The 20,948-nt window shown below is 57.0% G+C and overlaps 1 protein-coding gene across 3 annotated transcripts; it reads left to right on the top strand.

Annotated features, from left to right (window-relative positions):
* Positions 1 to 811: 811 nt before the first annotated feature.
* Positions 812 to 20,238, top strand: TMEM9 (transmembrane protein 9). 3 transcript variants are annotated; one of them, XM_044267576.1, is made up of 6 exons: positions 812 to 842; positions 1,355 to 1,465; positions 2,564 to 2,655; positions 8,197 to 8,305; positions 10,653 to 10,784; positions 19,187 to 20,238. In XM_044267576.1, exons 2-6 carry the CDS (start codon positions 1,391 to 1,393, stop codon positions 19,337 to 19,339), a joined length of 561 nt encoding a protein of 186 aa, XP_044123511.1. In that variant the 5' UTR covers positions 812 to 842; positions 1,355 to 1,390; the 3' UTR covers positions 19,340 to 20,238. The 3 variants fall into 3 exon arrangements, with proteins under 3 accessions (XP_044123511.1, XP_044123512.1, XP_044123510.1); XM_044267577.1 differs by lacking the exon at positions 812 to 842 and adding an exon at positions 854 to 926 and having other exon boundaries at positions 1,355 to 1,456; XM_044267575.1 differs by lacking the exon at positions 812 to 842 and adding an exon at positions 854 to 926.
* The last annotated feature ends 710 nt before the right edge of the window (positions 20,239 to 20,948 follow it).

Here is a 20,948-nt window from a genome sequence, read left to right as displayed (position 1 = left end):
GGCGGTGGCTTTTCCAAGCTCACATAGCTGCTCAGTGGCCAAACCAGGGCCAAAGCCTGGGTGGCCTCATTCCACATCTGGTACCCTGGACTCGGATGGCTCCTCTGTCCTCACAGCTGGCAAGAAGTTCACATCTGCCCCTCAGCACCGCAGACTTCCCTCCCTCCCTCCCCACCAGCTTCCCACTCCCCACTCCCCATGCTGGCTTTGCACACCTCGCCCCAGTCCTCCAGGTCCAGATAGCACTCAGGGGCAGAGAGACCAGGTAAGCAGCAGCTGAACCCGCTCCTAGCAGGCCCAGCCCACCACCTCACTGCCACCCCTGGTTTCCTTCTCCTCAGGGCGCTAAGTGAGGGGAGAGCAGAGGTGGGGCCTAGTTAAAGTCCTCTGCAGCAAAGATCTGCATCCCTGACTAACATTTCCAAATTGGGAGCGAGGACAAAGCCCTTTACTGGGTTTTTAAGGTTATCGCTTTTGTTACTAGCTTATAAAGTGCTTTCTCTTTATAAAACAACACGATGAAACACACTTAGCCCCTCTCCGGACCCCCGAGTTGTGTAATACGAGAAGAGGCGAAGCACTGCTGTGGGGGTTTTACACGCCACACAAAGGCAAGACCCTTCCTTGTTTCCGTCTGGAAGGTTGACGCTCCCTTTTCTTGTTTGGTCGGGTTTGAGAAATGCCTTCCTCTCCCTTGCGCGGGAGCCTCCAAGCCCAGGCGAAGGTGGGCCTTGTTACCTTGGCGATAGTGAGGTTGGGCTGAGAGGCTGCTCCGGCAGCCAATAGAGGCCGGGAGGGGGCGGGACCAGCTGGATCTTCTGCGGCGGCGGCGGGTCCCGCAGGTTAGCGGACTGGGCGTTGGGGGTGGGGTACGGGGTCCCGGGGGCACGCGGGGGGTCCCAGGCCGGCCCGAGACCCCTGATTAGGTGGGCATTGGCCTTGGCGGTCGGATCAAGGCTCCCAGCCTGTACCCCGAAAGTTTTCATCGGGCCTTGAGTGGGGAGGAGCTGCTGAGCGAGCGGGCGGGCGGAGGCGGAGATGGCGGAGGGCGGTGGAACGCGCCGCGAGGGTCAGAGCAGGGCCTGGTCCTAGGAACTCCTGGCCCCCGGCGGCCGAGGTCCCGGGAGGAGGCCCCCTCTTCCCGGGCGCTCCAGGGAGGAGCTGAGGTGGACGATGGAGAACCGGAGACTTGGGGAGGGAAGGCAGTATTTGGCCACAGGGTTTTAGGAGGCCCTGGAACGCTGAATCCAGCCCCTCACTCCATTTCTACGTCCCCGCGGGAGGATTCAAGGGCCGAGAGTGCCGGCTATGGTGTGGCCGCTTTCCCCTTCCCGACTTCCTGTCTCCTATGCAGGTGTCCGGTCTAGCTGGCCTCCCAAGCCCGATCAGCATGAAGCTCCTATGTTTGGTGGCCGTGGTCGGGTGCTTGCTGTTGCCCCCAGCACAAGCCAACAAGGTGAGGGAGGTGAGCCAGCAGCACCTCGTGCTCGACCACCGTGCCTGAGGACAGGGCCTCCGCCCCCTCACCCCCCACCCCGCCCCGAGAGGGGGCTGCTGCTCCGTCCCTGTCCCTCAGTCATCAGAGAGGACCATAGGTTCGGGAGTGTTCTCGCGGGTGCCACACCGCAGGCCTTTGTAAGGGTGGAGTGAGGGGAGAGGGCTGGAGCCCAGAGCACGGGTTCTGCATCAGAGCAAACCTAGGTGGGATCCTAGCGAGGGAGTTTGTGTTTGGAGGAATTACCTAAGTTCCCCACACCTTCCTTTGTCCCTGGATAAAATCGGGGGTGGTTATAATGTCTACTGGTCTACTTAAGGAGAACCAAGTAATATAGTTTGTGGAAATGCTCCTTCAGTGTGAAGTCCTATACAGCTGGGAGTTTCTGTTACCCAACCTAAGTGCTGGGACTCCTGAGAAATTTCCATTCTTTAGGGGTAAATGACCCGGAACTGGCCTTGGGTAGCTCTGTGGAATGGAATTTAAAATTCTGAAGGTCACCAAGGTTTTGAATAAGGTTGAGTCTGAGGGTTTGCTTCCAGCCCCTCTGGGGAATTCCTGATTGGTATGAAAGTATTTGTTGTGGTGTCTTATACCCATTTCAGAGAGGAGGAACTTTCTAAGGGGTTGCTTGGGTATTCCCATGGAAGTGATCCACTTTTTGTGTACCCCTGACCTCTACCTACCCCCTAGTCCTAAGCTCCGTAGTTGGAGATGGGATGGTGGTTGGGAAGGGGCTCACCTTTGCTGGACCAAGATGCACACAGCAGGTGTGGGGCCCAGTATAGAGGGCTATCACTTCCCTTGTCACATGCACACCCCCTGCTCTCAAGCACCCTACTAGGGCATGCAGCTTTCTGTGAGTCTCATTTGCCACCTGGACAGTTTCTGTCTTGAGGTTCCTAGGATATTAGCATCCTTTTTGCAGAAGTCCTTTCTTTATGAACTTGGAGATGGGAGAGGTCAAGAGCATTTACATATGGAACAGGGAACTCAAAGTTGAAAGTCTTGCTAGAACCTGAAGCCAGGGACCCTGCCTACCTGCCTACCATGCACTTTCTCTTCCAGAGCTCTGAAGACATCCGTTGCAAATGCATCTGTCCACCATACAGAAACATCAGTGGGCACATTTACAACCAGAATGTGTCACAGAAGGACTGGTAAGGCGCCATATAGGCTGACTCATGGTTGCTACCACTAGTTGAAGTTAAAAGTGTTTAGTGGGATTCTTGGATCCCTGGAGGATAAGCTTGCTCCTTCATTCCCACTAGAGCGTACAAGGGACTGTTTTGTCCATGGTCACACAGCCATTTGGGAACAGGACCCAGGTGTCTTGAATTCTAGCTGAGAGGTTCCTGGTCAGAGAAGTGGATTTTGTTATTTTGCTTTGATTTGGGTGTTTCTTAGAAATGCAAAATGGTAACAGAAATTGGGCGAGGTAGATAGCATGCCCACATACAGAGGACCTTTGGTGTACTTTTTGCAAAGCTCTGTTACGTGTGTTATTCCGTACCGGTGTCATTAATGCCTTGTTAGGTAGATGGGGTAGATTGGGATAGGTAGTGTTTCCTTTTTATAATTGCAGAGACTACAACTCAAAGAGGATATTTCAGTTATACTTCTGGAGTCCTGAATTCATTTCTGGATGCTTCCCTTTAAAAAGGAGAAAAAGAAGCTCAGATTCATTCGGAGAAAAGAGACCAGCTTGGGGAAGGGAAGTTTTAGCACCGTATCCTAGAAGGAGTGATGCAAGGGAGGCTTGAAGAGGAAAGGGCTTGGAGACATCTGGTGGCTGGCAAAGATGAGGAGCAGTGCTGGCATGCTCTGGGAAGTGGGGCACATGGCAGTGGGCATCAGTTATATTCAATGTGGTTTTTTAGTGTAGAATTGGAGACAGTAGAAACAGCTTCAGGAGTAGCTTCAGGGAAACCGATGTCAGTGTGAGGTGAGGAAGCGTTTCTAATCCAGGCTATTTTAAGAGCTGGGAAGCCCCATCCTTGGAGGGATCTGAGCACAGATGGGGTGATTCTTTGCTAAGGGCGCTGTGGAAAGGATTCGCATCACAGAGAGGGGGTGTCCCAGTCAGGTTCCCTGCTTGGTTGTGTGTTAATATCAGGTTAATATCAATTTCCTCAATACAGATTCCCAGCACTACCTGCTCTCAAGATTTGGGGTTTCGTTGTTTTCTTTCTTCTCAGGTTTAATGAGATCCATTAGACATAGCATTGTAAGTTTAAGGTGTACAACCTGATGGTCTGATGGACATACGTTTGGTGAAATGTTACTATGGTAAGGTTAGTGATTACCTCCGTCACCTCCAATAATTACCGCGTGCGTGTGTGCGTGTGCACGTGTGGTAAGAACATTTAAGATCTGCTCTTTTCACTTTCAAGTGTTAACTATAGTTTCCCTGCTGTACATTCGATCCCCTCCCACTACGATTTGAATTCAGGAAATATCAGGGAGCAGGAGTAACATTTTCTTAAAGTTCCTTTGGTGGTTATGGGGTTGGTTCAGCACAGCCTTTGGGAAATTGGAATTTCTCCAGTTCCGAGATAGTGATTTTCCGAGAGGCAGACTGGCTAGACATGTGGACTTGGGATCTGGCCTGCCTGGCTTCAAATCCAGGTTGGCCCCTTGTTCATTGTGTGACAAGTGATTTCTTGATGTCCAGTGTACCTCAGTTTCCTCATCTGTAAGATGGATGGCAGTATTTTGAGTATTGAGAGTGTGTGTGTGTGTGTGTGTGTGTGCGCGCGCGTGTGCATGCGTGCTTGTAAATGCCTGTGTCATTAGAGCGCTTAGGACAATGTCTGGCACGTAGAAGTGCTGTATAAATGTTAGCTAGTATTAATATATATTATCAGGCCTTGTTAGAGGTCACATAGATACTCATCATAAGACAGCCCAGCCCCAGAAAACTGGAGCTGCTTGCACAGCAGACTGTTTGCGTCTTGTTTCGCCTGTCCTGATGGATTCACAAAGCCCTAAGACGTGAAGTCTTCGAAGGAGCCCCTGTGATCTCCTTGTACATTGCAGTTATAGCTCAGATGACATGAGTAAATAAACTGAGAGACTGTCTGAGCCCCACAGCAGATAGTAAGGCTGCCTCCCAGAGGCAGCAGCAGATTTTAGTAGCCCTGTCTCTGGCCCCGGGGGATAGTATGGCCTGCAAACCCAGGCTTGGATGCACGAGAGAAGGGAGTGCTGTCCAGACCTCTCAGGCTAGAATTTATTTTCTTCTCCTTACAAGTCAGAATTAGGGGATCCCCCAAAGAACAATCTTAAATTGAGAACTTGGAGACAGTTCCGTTAAGGATAGTAGGTGGAAACTGAGGCTGGGCAGGATTCTAGGACCCAGTGACAACATTGGTGACATCCCTGTAGCGGTGGGGTAGGGCTTGACCTGTGGTCTTCCAGCCCCCTGGCATGGGCCAGAAGAGACCAGTCTTCAGGTCTCTGCCACTGTCACTGCTCTGCTTCACCTGGGTCCATGGCTGCGAGAATACGTGCGCCCTGTGTTGTGGGGAGCAAAGCCAGAACTGTCTGAGCTGCGGGCTTCACAGGTGACCTCATTTATGTTCCCACGTTGCTCGTGTTCTACCGTCTAGTCCTGGGAGTTTATAACCACCCCTGCAGGAGGGCAGAAACCCTAACAGCGATGCTCTGTTGATGGGTCTGCCCAGGAGAGACATGGCAGAGGCATCCCAGAGTGGGAAGAAACCAAGTAGGTTAGTTCAGTGTCTTTCTGACTTCTAGAGATCAAACCTTTCTAAAGACAATCTGCATTGGAAACAGAATATGTGAAACAAAATCAGACCTGGCGCCGAGAGAGACCGGTCCCTCAGCCCCTCCATCCACTGCCTTCTTGCCCAGTGGCTCCTGGGGTACCTAAGGGAACACAGCCTGAAAGGCACTGATGAGTCCAGCCTCTGTTTGTAAAGGAGGAAATGGGGACCCAGAGGGTATAAGTAAATTATTTGCCATCACAGAAGACGTGGCGGAGCAGAGAATTAAACCCAGTTTATCTTTCTCTGTAGACCTTGCCCTTAATGTCCTCTGACCAGTCCTTGAAGTCTTTCGGTACCACAGGTCCCCTGGAAGGTAAATGAAATCCTTAGAGAGCAAGATCATGTTTAGGGTTTTACTGACTCGCAGGAGGCCAGAAACAGCAGAAAGATTTCAGCTTTCCATTTACTGTTCCCCGAACCCTTTTACAGCCTATTCCCGTAACAGGATTCCAGTTGAAGAACCTGGGTTCACTCCTCCCAGCTGCCACTGCCACCCCACCTGGCTTGCCCTTGGTGGGGAGTGCACATATCCCACTGCAGCACTGGAGTGGCCTTCTAGACCAGAACCCCGTGTGGCTCAGAAAGGGAGGCATCTGGTCCTCAGAAGGCTTATAGGGACTTCCTGGAGAACAGAAGGTCCCAGCAGTGATCATCAGTGCTGTGCATGAACCTGGCCTTGTCCATCAGCTCCTCCCAGAGGGGCAGCGTGTAGGGTCTAGAAATGGTGCAGTTAGTTACATAGGAGACCCACTCACGCAGCAGGGAGTGATGTAGTGAAGTTGTTACCCAGGGGTGGAACTGGAATCATCAGGGGTTTAGAGGAAATCACGGGTGCTACGTACTGGATTTTTAAGGGGAACAGAGGCTTTTAGAGGACATCTCATTTTTATTTCCACACCTGATCTTCACATCATGATACTTCTGCCAGCAACCCAGCCCGAGTCTGGAAGGACCCTGGGATAGCTCAGAACAGGCCTGGTTGTTTGCAGAGACCTGAAGGACCTATTATGCGGTGCTGTTAATTATAGTCACCCGGCTGTACATTCGACCTACTGACCACAGGTCAAGGCCCCTGACCACCACCAACTACAGGGGTGTTGCCAGTGTTGTCCCTGGGACCTAGAATCCTGCCCAGCCTCAGTTTCCACCTACTACCCTTAATGGAACCATCTCCAGGTTCTCCCCATTGACCCTTGCAGGGTTCCTGTCAGAGCTGGAAGGGCCTTAAAGGTCATCTGGTGCAACCCCTGCAGCCCGGAGAGGAGGACATAAGCGCAGAGCCCCAGACCTGGCTGTCCTTTGCAGTGTGATGCCTGGTTTGCCTCTGCGAACCTCTAAGAGTGTGGTTGACTTGCCCCAGTGGTAATGATCAAGGTGCATTCTCGAGGTCATTTGTTCACTGTGGTCTTGAACCGAACCTGTTGAAACCCACTAATCTGAAGAAGGCCGGGACCGATTGAGAGGCCCAGCTAAAGAGCTGAGCACAGGCACAGACCCCTGAGACGGAGCGTCACATGAAGGATGAGCCGAGGATCGGGATTTGGGTCCTGACCACATTGTGGTGGCAGTGCCACTTTGCCCTCCTGAGCTCACTTCCCTCTTTCTGAATGTGGGGCCTGTGATCTCTAGCTCACCTGGGTCGGGAGTAGTGTTCGGTAAAGGCGGGCTAAGTGGCTGCGCCCTCAGAACACCCTTGGCAGTAGCTTGCTCACTGGGCCTCCTCCCCGAGCCCTGCTCTGCCAGCCCTGCGCTGGGTACTGAGGCCTCTGTCCTTAAGGAACTTAGCATCTCCCCAGGGAGACCGTACAAATACAGGTGGGATGACAGCACGGTTCGGTCAGTGCTGTGACAGGATGCGCATGGGGAGCTGGCTGCTGTGCGGAGAGGTCAGATCTCTGGGCTGGAGATCCCTATACGAAGGACGTATAGGGATTCAGAGCATGGGAAGGGGAGGTGGCAAAGCCACGGATTCCAGCAGGAGGCAGGAGACGTGTCAAGGAGAGGAGCATGGCTCATTCAGAGAAGAGCCCAGATCAGCAGAGCTGGAGGAGGGGGTGTGGGGCGAGGAGTGGCAGGGATGGTAGGGAGGGAGGAGATGGAGCCGTGGGCACCCCAGGGGCAGCAGCTCAGTTGGCCTCAGCCTAGAGGCCCTGTGGAGGCCTTGACCAGCTTTAGACTTTAAGTGGGGGGTGAAGTGACGGGAGTTTCGTTCGCTCACACCGCTCAGCTGCCGGGTGAAGAAGGTGATACAGGCGCAGGCCAGGTGAGAGGCGTGAGGGCAATGGGGAGTCTGGGGCATTGGTCCGAGGACAGAACCATGAGATCTTGAGCTAAGACAGGACAGTGGGAGCCAATAGAGAAGGTGGGTCTTCGGAACTTTTAAGGAGGTAAAATCTCGGGCCTTTGGTGGCTTCATAGGTGAGGGGAGAACGGAGCGTCAGAGGTGGTTGCTGGTTTGGGCTTGGTCAGCGGAGTGGATGGTCGGGGTTCTCTGTGCCATTGGGGACATAGCCCCGGGAGCTGGGGCGGAGCGATGGAAGGGTGACTGGGGAGCGTGAGACCCCTGTGGGCTGTCTCTGTGGTGCCTGGTGGGCAGCTGGATGGAAGGGTGCCAGAGGGTGGTCCTGACTAGGGATTCCAGTCTCCAGCTCCACTCGAGGCCTCCCCAGCTCTGACTTGGAGATCTTGGGACTGGGTGAGCCCCCATGGAGGGGGCAGAGCACACCATGGGACACAAAGGCAGCTGAGGGCGGCGGTCCGCATGTAAGTGCACTTCTGAGAGCTGGTTCCGGTGGGCTGGTGGGTTGGGAAGGGGGTTGGGAAGGGGATTTTCACCTCCGCCTCCCCTCCCGCCCTGGCTGCCGGCTGCTGGTGGCCCTGCTCCCACCACCCCCGTCTGTCTCTTTCCAGCAACTGCCTGCACGTGGTGGAGCCCATGCCGGTGCCCGGCCACGACGTGGAGGCCTACTGCCTGCTGTGTGAGTGCAAGTACGAGGAGCGGAGCACCACCACCATCAAGGTAGCCCGGGGCTCGGGGCATGGGCCCATCCCACTCCCTAGCTGCCCAGCACCCTCAGTCTTTTCCTGTATCCTAGAACGTTCCAGTTGGCTGTGGGTCTGGCTTCTGGACTGGCTTGTCACAGACACAGGGGCCTGCTTCCCATATCTGCTTGGAGCCAGCTCTGTCCTCAGACATCTGTCCAGTGGCTCCTGTTACATGGGGGGCTGGGAACCTGAGAGCGACGCTTCATGTCACTTTTTTCCTCCTGTTCTTTCCAATTTCCCCCGTTCTCTCTTGCATTCATTCAGTAAGCCTCTTTCAGTGCCTTTATGTTCCAGGCAACATGCCAGATGCCGCTAACAGAGCAGTAAGGCTGCCCTCCCAGAACACCCCATCTAAGTGAGCTTCCAGAATGGCCTCAGTCTCCTGAAAAGCCCCCCGAGAGCTGTGCACCAGGACGAGGTGTCCACGTGGTGGGACCTGGGCAGGAAGGGCTTCGGCCCCGAACCTCATTCTTGCAGGCTATTGGGTGAATTTGGGAGAGAAGCAGTAGACCTGACCACAGTAGCAAGTGAGGGCGGGGAGCTTGTCCTTTCCTCTGCCCCTGGGTGGGCTCCGCGGGAGCACCGCAAATGCTAGCAGACGCTCATCCACCCAGAGCCTCCTCCGGTGTCTCCTAGTCTGGGCTCTAACTCCTGAGCCGGGCCCCGTGTACTGATTTCTAACTTGAGCTCTTCCTGGCCAGGTTTTCAATTTACTTCTGCCGGTCCTATCCTATGGAGAGTTTAAAAATAGCATCCAGAAGGGAATTGAGGAGTTTAACGGCACTGCCTAATCCCTCAGGTTTCTCCTTCTGAGGCTCAGGAAGGGAGGTGGTGCTCCCTGCTACTGTCCTGCCCAGACCAGGGAGCTGGCAGCTCCTTCCCTGTCCTGCAGTCCTCTGTGTTCTTGCCTTTCTAATGGGAAGCACCTGCCTGTCCCCCACCTCTCAGTCTTCACCTCATCGAGCTGTGCAGACTCAACTTCTTTTATCTTTCCTCCTGAGCCAGCCCCTACGGGAGCGTCTTTCTCCTGCTCTGAACATGCTCCAGGGCCCACCCTCTGGGGACCAGATGGCTGAGACTGAATGCTGAGCCAAGTGTCGCCTCTCCCTGTTTGGCAGAAAGGGACTTCCCAGTACAGGGACCTCATCAGACACACCTCCTAATCCCCCAGGTTTCCCTCCAGTCCTCCTCCCTACGGGCCCCACCATCCCCCAGCTTCGGCCTGCTAGAGACTCAGCCTCCCTTCCCCTTGCCCTTCTCGGGGTATTGGCAAGAGGTCTGACCTCGCCTTATTTAAAGAGTTGTGAACACGGAAGCCCCAGTCAGGAAGGAAGCTGGTGTAGTTGACCTTGACCTTTGAGCTGAGCTTTGACCTGAAAGTCCCAGGGTTTTTCTCTTCCTTTTATCGCTCATCACAGTCCCTTTGGGGCCAAGGCTGAAGTCACAGGCCAGTGATGGCCAGGCGTTGTGGAAGTAGAGAAAGCATATGAGCCAGAGTTAGTAAATCTGAGTTCAGGTTTAAAAACCTCTACCATTTGCTGACCTTGGGACCTAGGCTCCTGGTTCTCAGTGAGCAGTGGCTGCCCAATGGGCACTTGGACACGAGCAAAGGTGCTTCTTTGGTCTCAGTAACAGGTGTATTCGTGATGCCACTGTAGGGGCTGTGGCGCTGAATGTCTTGGAGAGTTCTGTCTTAAGTGCCCAGAGCACCGCACTGGGAGGCACTGAATTCGCCTCACTGAATCTGTCATTTCTGTGAAATGGAAGTTACTCCAGCCTGTGGGACTCTGCACGTACCTAAGAGGTTTGCCACTCTGCCACTGGCTGTCACCTCCATGCAGGACCTCCAGCCTTCAGGGCACACCTTCCCCCTCCGCCCATGGGTGTGCCCTCTCAGGACTGGAGCTCCCCACCCCATCCTGCTCTTGGCAGTGGGGAGTGAGCCCCCATGCCCTGGGGCTTGGCCTCAGGCCTCTCTCCCAGCGGGTTCTTTCCTGTTCTTACTTTGTGTCCCTTTGCTTTCCCCCCTTCCTTAGAGATAGCCAGGTAGGCCCCATTTCCGTACTCCCCACCCCAGGAGCATCATGCCTTCCTTCACGATCTATTCTTATGTCCGCTGTTCTTGTGGGGTCCCCTCGGTTTAGGGCAGAGCTGATATATATGTGAAATAGGGCACCCTGTCCCTTCTTTCTTTGCCTCCAAGCCTGCAGCCTCCAGGCCCTTCCCCAGTGTGGCACTCAAGACAGCCACTGTCCCTGAATGCGTGTGGCCACCCTGGCCTGGGGTGTTAGTTCACAGGGCAAGCTGTCTCTCTCTCTTAGGTCATCATTGTCATCTACCTGTCAGTGGTGGGGGCCCTCTTGCTCTACATGGCCTTCCTGATGCTGGTGGACCCTCTCATTCGGAAGCCGGATGCTTACACTGAGCAGCTGCACAATGAGGAAGAGAATGAGGTAACTGGGTTTCTGGGTGCTGGGGCCCTACCAGTCCCTCTGCCCACACACATGGGGGTCCTGGGCTCCAAGCCTGTAGGTCCCCAGGGCAGAACCACAGTAGCATCGTGGAGGCCCAGGCGGGGATCCGTGGCCCTCACCGCCCCCATGCTCCAGTTGGCTCTTCTCCTGTTCAGTGTCCTACACGTCATCCAGACTCCAGAATTTTCCTCAGCAGGGAATGGATGAAGCAGGACGTGGCCCTGCAGTGTTGCTGATGTCTGGCATCAGCCTCCATGTATACGTTGGCGGAGCCCTCTGTCCCCGTCATGCTGCCTTTCCAGGCTGAGGGGAGACGGACCGAGCTGGGCCAGTCACGCGTAGACAACCATGTCCTGGGCGCTCAGATGCTGGTGTTGAGTCGGTAGACATGGAGAGAGCAGGTTTGTCCTGTAGGGACTGTGGACGTCTGTTGAGTGCCTGCTTGAGGCAGAGTGCAACCTGGGTACCTTAAGGGAAAAGCCAGACTTTAAGGGCCAACGAGGAGTAAGGTCGACAGCGGTGCTGAGGTGTTTGAGGAATCTGGAGCATTTCGAGGCTAAGGTAGGCATGTAGGAGTAGCGTCCAACAGAGCCGGCCAGATTAGGCCAGATTATTATTGGCCTCGAATGTCAGGCTAAGGAATTTCAGTGCGATTAGATAAAGAAGATGGGGACCCATTGACTCTAGGCCACCTGCAAATGCCTCAGGTCAAGGTTGCTGGGGGTCAGGCCAGGCCCAGCTAGCAGCCACTGTCACCCTCCTCCATCTGTCCCCATGCTGAAGGGTTACAGGTGCCCTGCACAGGAAGCCCTCGGTGGGACAGAGGAGGGTGGTGGTGAACGGCTCTTGCTGGGAGTGAGAGGCCGTGTGCGTGCACAGCTGGCCCGGCAGGGCTGTGTGCTGAGTCCTCACCCTTGTGCCCGGAGCTGTCCCCTTCTGGGACCACACAGCCCCCACAGTGGCCTCAGAGCAGAGGTACCCAGAGGCAGGGCAGGCCTCACTGCCCCGCTGCCCTGAGGACGGGCTGTGGGCAGTTGGGGAAAGCACAGAGCAGTCTGTCAGCACCGACCTTAGTGCCTGCCTGCTGCGAGAGGATGCTGTGTGTCTCCAGGCTGAGGGTGGAGCGCGCGAACCCGCACACGTACAGCGGGGCTGATAAGGTGATGCATCTCAGCCACGTCCTGGGAGAATAAGTTGAAGCAACTGAGGCATGTTTAACTTGAAAAAAAAACCAAACCAAACTCGAGGAGGTTCACGAGAGCAGCCTTCCGATGTTGGTGGAAGAGAGCTTAGTCTTACCTCAGTAAAGCCAAGGGTACAAGGACCCACAGTTGGGAGTTAAGAGGGAGATTTAACAAGAGTCTTAGTGACTCCTTCTTAGTGACACAGTTAGCTTAGTGTCCCTTAGTGACACAGTTGATAATGGGTTGGGTGGGCGAGTGTTTGGGGTCACTAGAAATCACCAGGCATCAGCTGAACTCACAGTTTAGACCAGTCAAGCACGGGATTGGAGATGGGAAAGGTCGGGTCTCCCACGGAGCGGGTCCTAGGCTCAGATCTCTGTGTGCAGCCACTGGGTGTCGTGGGTCTGGGCCGGCGCAAGCACGAGAACGAGGCTGGCGAGAGGCCGGGCCATCTCACGGGCTCTGTCGCTTGTCCTGGGTGTGTGGCTGGACTGTTCCTGGCCTGCCCCCAGTCTCCTGCTGATGTGAGTCCAGCCCGAGCGGGAGCAGGGAGGATGGGCCTCGCCCCTTGGAGCTGGGGCCTGGGGGGTTGGCGCTGGCAGTTGGGTGGTCTGTGTTCAAGAGGAAACCTTGCGTGCCTACCTGGTTATTAACGTGCGGTAATAGCAGCTCTGATGGGGAGGAGCTTCGCTAATAACACTCGGCGATTAGGGGTAAGGTGGTAATTGCAGTCCTGGCTGGGGGAGTAATTGAGAGATGTGGCCCGTGATTACACAGCCCATGCTGCGATTGTTCTGGAATGCATGGCTCTTGGGCATGGCCTTGTTGTGTCTCCTGCCGTCCTGGATGTGTTGCCAGAGGGGAGGGCAGCCTGCCGTCTCTGGGTCTGGGCCCAGGCCCCTCTCTCCCAGGAGACTCCGAGGCTTAAGCCAGAGCTGCTTCTATTTGTGTGAGGGGGCACTCAGGGGAGAGGAAGGGTTGGATGTGGCCATCCGGTTCTGAGAGTAGATCCCAAATCCAAGGGTGTCCATTCCCTGGGTGCAGACTTTGGCTGAGTAAGGAGGATTGTCCTACCAGGAAGTGCTGTCAGGCCATATATCCTCAGGGCCTGCAGGGGTGGTGGGGGCACCGTAGGCAGCTCAAGCCGAAGCTGGCAAGCCCATGCTACCCACTGTGGGGGAGACTCCCGCCCTGGGAGTGGGGGGCGATGACACCCCCTCACCTGCTACCCCGATGTTCTAGAAGGAAATAAAAGGTGTTGAGTTCTGATGCCCCTGACCTGAGGCGCAGCCATCTCTGCACAAATACGCAGTGGATGGGGCAGAGCGCAGCTCCCCGGTACCTGGAGGTGATTAAGGGACCCCCTCGGGGCAGCTGTGAGTGGGGTCTGCCTACCAGCTTAGCACCCTTAGCAAGCGTTCCCCCCAGCACTTGGCCCAGCTCTCCATCCCCTCACGTCATGATTCCGTGCAGGGCCCCCACCTTGGGCATCCCTAAGTCATCCCTCCCGGGGGTTCAGCAGATCCATTTTTCTCCCATGCATGGGGCTTCTCCTCTTCCCGCTGGCCCCTCAACTCCACTATGTGGGTTTACGGAGCTCAGGTCTGCCCTGGGTTGTTGAGGCCCCAAGACAGAGCCCAAGCCAAGTGAATGAGCCGGGACGCGACGGGCAAGATCAGGAGTCCAGCCATGGTGGTTGGGGAGAAAGCGAGGGGCTTGGGAGGCTTTTACTAGACAGGGACTGGGGACTTCTTCTCTTCCGGTTAGTCTGGGAGGGAAGGCTTCCCTGCAGGGGGTCTTCCGAGCCAGCTCAGGGAGGGCATAAGGAGAGTGACAGCTCTGCTGCTCTGGGGACACTAGGATCAATAGATCTCATCTCTGCAGAGACCCAGTGTCCCTAACCTTGGATGGTCGGGGGTGGGGGGCCTCTGGTGACCCACCTGTCTTGGTGCACATGGGGCAGTGGGGTGGGGTGGCGGGCAAGGAGAGCAGGTCCCAAGGCCACCTGGCCAAACAGTGGTAGAGCCAGGGCTGAAGCTGTGTCTTTGGGGTTTTAGTGTTCTGCACAGTGTTTCCCTTAAGAAGGAAGTGAGAAGGATGGGGTCTACCCTGGAGTGTAAGGGATCTAGCGTTCACTCCAAAAAGAAGGAAGTTGGAATGGGACCTCTCAGGTTCTTTGGAAGTTTGCCCAGGCCCGTGTAGTGTAACTCAGTGACCTTGAGGAGGAAACTGTCCAGGCTCCCTTGCCCCTGCCCCACCCCCTACCCCAAGTCTGGGATCCAATCAGACATGAGATCTGGGGATTGGACCACTTCCCAGGTTTGGGGGCCCTTGGCTCCATTCCCCCAAATCCTGTAGCCAAGAGCTCTCCTGCCCTGGGGCGAGAGGTCTGGAAGAGGAAGGGAGGCCTCCCCCACAGCCCCAGCCCCAGCGCCGAGGAGGGAGATGAAAGCCTGTCGTGTTCCCTTTGAAAGTGCTGGCAGGCCTCAGTGGGCCCTGATTGCTGAGCGCTGCCTCCCCTGGGATTCCGGCAGCATTAGGCTTAATCCCCAGGCTCAGACACCCTTTGAAAGGAGGAAGCAAGCGTGTTTGCTGGGACAGAAACGGCAAACAGAGCTTTTTAGATGTACGGGTTTGGCCCTCTTTGAAGAGCGAGAAATAAGGTTTTCCATGAGGCTCTCGATGTCTCTGCTACTTGCAGCGTTGGGCCCCCTGAGCTCTCGGGTCCTCAGAGCGCTCAGCTCTCGGGGGCTGGGTACGGTTCTGCCGCCACCCCCCCCGCTGGGGTGAGAGGGACGTGTGGAGAGCCCAGAGAATGGTGGTGGTAACCTGGGGTCGTGATGGAGCCGGGGGGACGAGAAGGGACGGCCTCCCTTCCTGTCCAGGGCTGGTCGGGCAGCACTGTGTGCCGAGGGCCCTCGCCCCGGGAGGCTGGCAGAGAACCCTGAAGGGGACACTGATGGGGACAGTTCTCTGGGGACGGACGGAAGAGTGTGTGATTCAGTAGCCATTTCTAGAACGTCCGGTGGGAGGCTCCCAGCACCATTGTCAGGAGAGGACTTGAGAACCACAGCTCTGGGTCCGACTCCGACTCTGCCGTTACTGGCCGTGGCCTGTAATCTCTGAGTGTGCCTTTCCCCTGTGGATTGGCTGTAGTCGTTCTCACCGCGCCTCACCGTGAGGATGTGCCGGCCAGCTTGACGGGTGTTTGTTCGTCCTTAACCATGAGAGACTCGGTAGGGTCTGAACACATCAGCAGCGCGGTGGTTACTGGCCGGGAGGCCTGGCGCAGCTTGAGCAAAGGCTGGGCGGTGAGGGGCTGCCGTGTGGACCGGAGGCGCTGCGGAGCTGGGGCCGCGGGAGCATCAAGGCCGGGGGTATGTGCTTCAGCCAGAGCTGGGGCCAGGGTGCTGTGCCCACACGGGTTCTATCTGTGGTCGTCAAGTCAGCAAGCAGGATGTCTGCGGGTCCATGGCATTGTGGGCTCTCTTCGGAGGGTGGCTGGCAGCTGTGGGAGTCAGAGCTCTGCAGCAGAGAAGCAGTGGGGTTTGGCTGCAGTAGGAAGGATTTGGATTAAACTTGGAAAACTGAGGGAGGCCATGTAGTCCCCTTTCGGGAGGGCTTTGTGCCCGGGCCATTCTGAGCTGTGTGAGCAGGTGAGTGACGGTGCTTCCTGTCCTGCCCCCACTCCCGGGTCTGGGGAGGGCTGGGGGAGTGCAGCTCTAAGTGGCGGTTCTTTCCCTCCATCCCCTTGTCCTCAGCCCGGTGCTGGGTGCTGACTCGGAGGCAGTGCTCCTGCGGGGGAAGGCCAGCTTTCCTCCGGGCTGTGTTGATGGTGTTCATCAACTCTGGCCTGTGCACACTAGGATTTGGGGCCTCCCAGGCCCAGAGAGAAGGGTCCCCGATCCCCGGTGCCTTTACCAGCACTGTGTGCTTATTCTGACCTCGTGGAAAGTTACTGGCTTGCTTCTTTGTTTTTCCATGTTGGCTCCCTCCTAGGAGCCACCAGCCAAAGAAGCAGCCAGCACAGTGCTGGGGCGAGAGAACACAGACATGAGTTCCAGCTCCCACTCAGCTGCCACAGGGCCGTGTGACTGGGGCCGTGAGGGGACTCCTCTCCCGTGGCCTCAGCTTCCTTGTCTGCAGACGGGAGTAGTGCCACCCAGTCCCCCCTCGCCTGGGCGTAACCCACGTCAAGTACTTAACAGAGCCCCTGGCACACAGTGACACTTGTCATCACCATGCTATTCTGGTCCCTTTGGGCATCCCTTGACACCCTGTCAGGACTCAGGTGCCTTCCTCCCCTCTGAACGGCCCTCCTGCTGCCCTGTGTTCCCCAGAGCCCCCGCCTCAGAGGGAAGGGGCTCGACGTGGTGCAATTTCTCTCTGGCCTCCAGCTGCCGTTCTGCAGCAGAACAGGCACAGATGAGGCCCCACTCTGGGCTTCTCTCGAACAGACGTGGAAGCTCTAATACCTTTTAATCAGACTATTAGCAATGGAAACACGGAGCCTCTCAGCGGCAGCTTTCCCCCACTTAGGAGCTGTTTGTTAAGACTTTACATGAAGGGGAAACAAATGACGCTGTGGTCATGCGGTGAGTTTCAGCGTGTTCCCTAATGCTCTGCTCTTGGCTTCCCCTGCCTTCCCCTCCTCAAGACGTTCTCTGGAGCTGTAGAGCCGACAAGGAGGAGCTGGGCTGGAGTCGGCCCATCCCCCGGCCTGCCTCCTGGGCTCACACCCCGGCGCTGCTCATGGGACCCGGAGGGACAGGGATGAGAGGTGGGGAGGGAGAGAAGCCCCTTGGGCCCCCGAGGCCAGGACAGCAGGGAAGGGGGCCAGCTGGCCAGCACAGCCAGGTCCCGGTGGGCTCACAGGTTCCCCGGGGGACTGCAGTGCCCACCTTCCCTCCCTGGGCACCCAGAGGCTTGTCCTTGACCCCCCGTAGCTCCCAGCTGGTGCATCCGAACCAGGGAGGGACGGGATTGACAAGTGGCGCGGGGCCGTGGTCCTTCTTCAAAGGCAGCTCCCTCGAGCCGTGGTCTGCGAGCATCTTCCCCTTCCTCGCGCCTCGGAGACCCCAGAGCTGGCGTGTGGCGGGAGGAGCTGCCGCTGGGAACTGAGCGCGTGCTGTGTGCCGGGTCGCGAGACACTCCTTGCACGGCCTGCTGGAGAGGCAGCCCCGGCTGTCCCTATCCCACCGACAGGGAAACCGCTCTGAGAATGAGCTAGCTCGCCCGGGGTCCTGTTCCGGCGGCTGTGAGACCAAGATTCAGAGCCGGGTTTGTTGGATTCCACAGTGTTAGCCCCTGAACTGAAGTGCAGGGAGGAAGAAAACAAAACTTTTCTTGAGCTCCTGCTCCGCGACCGCCAGCATCCTGAGAACTTGATGTATATGATTTTATTTAATCTTGTCGTACCCATCTTCTCATCCTATACCGTGTTTTCAAAGTACGGGTTGCAAGCCGTTAGGTCATGAGATCAGTTGTGAGTCATAACAGGCGTTTTTTTAAAAACGAAGGAGAGCGGAGCAGGGAATATCAGAATGCCTCATACTAATTGTCTCATAAAACTTCTCTATCCTGTGTGCGTATGTGTGTGCACACCCACGGGGTCATCGGGTGCATGTCATGCCTGCGGACAGTGCAGTCAGAAAAGTCTGGAAGGACTGGCTGTATTAAATTGAAGCTTGGAGAAACAGTCACTTGTCCAGGGACCCAAAGCCGCCAGGTGGCTAAGGCTATCCTTCTGAGATGGGCCCCCAGGGGGGCTAGGGTGGGCTGGGATCTGAGGCCGGGAGAGGTTGGCCCCTGGGAGCCCAGCCCTAGAACACAGGAGTCCCGACTCTGGGCTCAGCGCGCCCCCTGCCTGACGCTGTGGGCACCTGCGTGCTTCGTGTTGCTGGGCTCCTCAGCTCTGCGGGGCCCAGGAAGCCTTCCTCCAGGCCCTGGACCTGGGCCGCCAGGGAGGCAGTGTCCCTCACGAGACAGTGACTCAGAGCTCTACGGCAATAGTGAACTGTCTCCCAGCCTCACCCCTAGCTGGCCACCTCTGCAAGTGCCAGCTCTCTCTGCCTTCCCTACCTCTGCCTACCTCCCCCACAATTCTCCCCAGCCTGGCAGCTGCAGGGTGACAGAAGCTGTGCCAGCGCGGGGCATCAGAAGCAGAGTTGCATTTACTGGGCGGCTCTGGGCTTAGAGAGGTGTGCTAATCCCTTAAGAGATGTGTGGCAGGAGATGAGAGGCAGGGAGAGCGAGGGAGGAAATCCCCACGGGGGTGTGGGCCTGGCCCTCGGCTCTAATTCCCCCCAAAGATCAGGTTGGGGTCCTGCAGGAAATGCACAGGCTCTGGAGCTTCAGAGGCAGGGAGGTGGTAATTAGGGGAGCCGCTGCTTTTTACAGTGGGAGAGGTTCCGAGAGCAGAGGAGAAGGGGCTCAGCAGGGCACACACAGAAGGAGCTGAGCCACCCTAACCCCTCTCAGAGGAGAGGGGCCAGGGCAGGCTCTGGAATGGGAGTGCTGGGGTTGAGTCCCAACCCTGTCCGACTCCTTGAGTGAGTGACATCCTTTCTTTCAGCCGGGTGAAAGTCAGGGGCAGTCAGCTGGCTGCCACAGCCACTGGCAGAGCAGGTCCCATGCAGACTCCTCGGTGGGCCCGTCTTCCCTGCTGGCACGCATGTGCTCCCTACCCAGGGCAGCTGGGCCCAAGCCCCTTGGCCTCCCAACTGTCCCTGGGCCATGGCTGGCAGGACGGGGGAGTTCCGCACCCTGCTGCCCGCGCTGGGGCACACTGGTGCATTTCCTGGAGCCACAAAGGGCATCAGGCTTCTGCGCTGACCCAGTGAGGTCCCGGTCCCAACAGTCAGTGTTCCTCCTGAGGGTCAGAGCCAGTGGGGTGCAGCCGGGGACCCAGCTTGACCTACAGCCGTGTGGTAACTGGAGCCCCAGATCATACTCCTCCCAGAGCGCCCCTGTTTCCCAGGGCCTGCCCTGCACATTCTCCAGATGCCGAGCCTGCCACTGCCTGGTGTGTGGGGCAAGGCCCTCCGGCAGCGCGAAGCTGGCGAGAAGGTCCAGCCTCCCATTCTGGGGGGCTCAGCCTCTGGGATTGCTCTAAAGACATTTTTTTCCGCATCAGGCTTCCGAGACCCGCCCTGGCTCACAGAGCTGACTCTTCTGTCCTTTTTCTTCCCGCTGCAGGATGCCCGCTCTGCGGCGGCTGCCACTGCCTCCCTGGGGGGCCCTCGCGCCAACACCGTCCTGGAGCGCGTGGAAGGCGCGCAGCAGCGGTGGAAGCTGCAGGTGCAGGAGCAGCGCAAGACAGTCTTCGATCGGCACAAGATGCTCAGCTAGGCGGGCCGCCGAGCTTGGGCCAAGGACGGGAGGCCACGGCCAGCTTCCCACGCTGGACGGAGCCAGAGTTCCCTTCCCCACCCCTTGGTGCTGCCCTTCCCGGGATTTCTCTTTAGAAGCCCGTGGCCTTTTTCCTTCTCCTCCCTCTCTTTAGAAAAGGTACAGTCAGCTGGTTGAATCTGGGAAGAGTGCTGGGGTCCCTGCTCTTGGCTTTGCTGGCTCCAGCGCTTGAGCCTGAGGGGACGGGGGTGGCAGGCCCGGAGGGAGCAGCGACGTGTCAGCTGGCCTCAGGATTGGAACAGTCTGTATCTCCTTACTTCCCCCACTGCTTCTCCTCCAGCTCCAAATCTTGGGAATGTCCTTACCCTTTGCCGGATGGAGCTGGGTCCTCACGAGCTCAGTGTGCGGGAGGAAAGCAGTCAGCATGTGCTCCGTCTCTGCCACGGGTCTTCTGGCCACCTTCCTCCCAACCCCGATACCTCAGCCCCAGCTCAGCCTGGTTCTAGCCCTCAGGACGGCTCTGATGGGACAGCTGACGCCACTGAGCTGCACTGTCTTCAGGGCACACCCAGACATTTGTCCCCAGCCCCCCACACACACGCTGTTCCACCAACACATGGCAGTGCCGCTGCGCCTTGTTCCCCGTGGCTCCTGGCCCCTCACTCCCCACCCAGGAGGCCGGGCCAGCCCGCATGTCCCCGGGTCTGTGGTTGTTGGGCCAGACAGTTGGTGGGACCATGCGACCAGGAGGTGGAGCAGTGGCTCTGAACACCACGGCTCCCGTCCTGGGACTGCCACTCCTCTCTGAATTTCATTGTACCAGTGCATGGAGAGAAACGTTTGTCCTTCCATTGTCTGTAAACCAAGGAAGCCATCATTAAATTGTCTTATTTCTCTCACTTCCTGGATTTCAAGAGATCTAGAGAGCTGGGAGTGTTTCGCAGGTCATCTGATACATGCTGTGTCCCGGAGAGGGGACAGAGAACCTGGTTCTTACTAGGTCTGGGCAGAGAAGCAGAGCCTAGATAGTCCTGGGACAGCGGAAGGGCCCACAGTGGGCTCCTGCAGAGGCCCAGGGCTCACCAGGATTCCCGCTTGCTTGTGGGGTGGGGACTGCTCCTCCCAAGCTCGCTCCACTGACCCTGGGGAGCTGCCCTGAGAGCTGACTTGTGTTTCACCATTGTGGGAGATTCCCCCTTAAACTCTGAACAGTGCCTGCTGTCACTGTCTTACAGGCCCAGTAAAAAGGGCTCCCTGCAAAATCCATGCATGTTCCCTAATGAGAGCCCATGGCTCTTCAGAGGAGCAGGGCAGTCAGGAAAACAAAACTGCCCGGGAGCAGCAAGTGTGCGCACCATCAGGGTCCCCCCATCCCCTCCTGGCAGGTGCAGCGTGGGCTGCGTCCAAGACACCAGCAGAAACCGTGCACCTTGAGGGACCAGGCGGGTGTACCCGAAGTTTCTGCCCTTAGGTTGTGCGAGCAGACGGGTATGGAGAAGCTCTGTGTGTGAGGCCCTGTGCTGGGTTCTTGGTGGGGGCGGGGGGGAGAAGAGTGTGAGGTGGGGATTTTAGTTTGTCAAGATTTGCCCAAGTTTAAAGTCCAGTACAA

Source organism: Neovison vison, chromosome 10 (genome assembly GCF_020171115.1).
Source record: "Neovison vison isolate M4711 chromosome 10, ASM_NN_V1, whole genome shotgun sequence".
Classification (NCBI taxonomy): Eukaryota; Metazoa; Chordata; class Mammalia; order Carnivora; family Mustelidae; genus Neogale; species Neogale vison.
The sequence above is the reverse complement of the archived record's forward strand: the minus strand, read 5'-3'. Positions and strand labels throughout refer to the sequence as shown.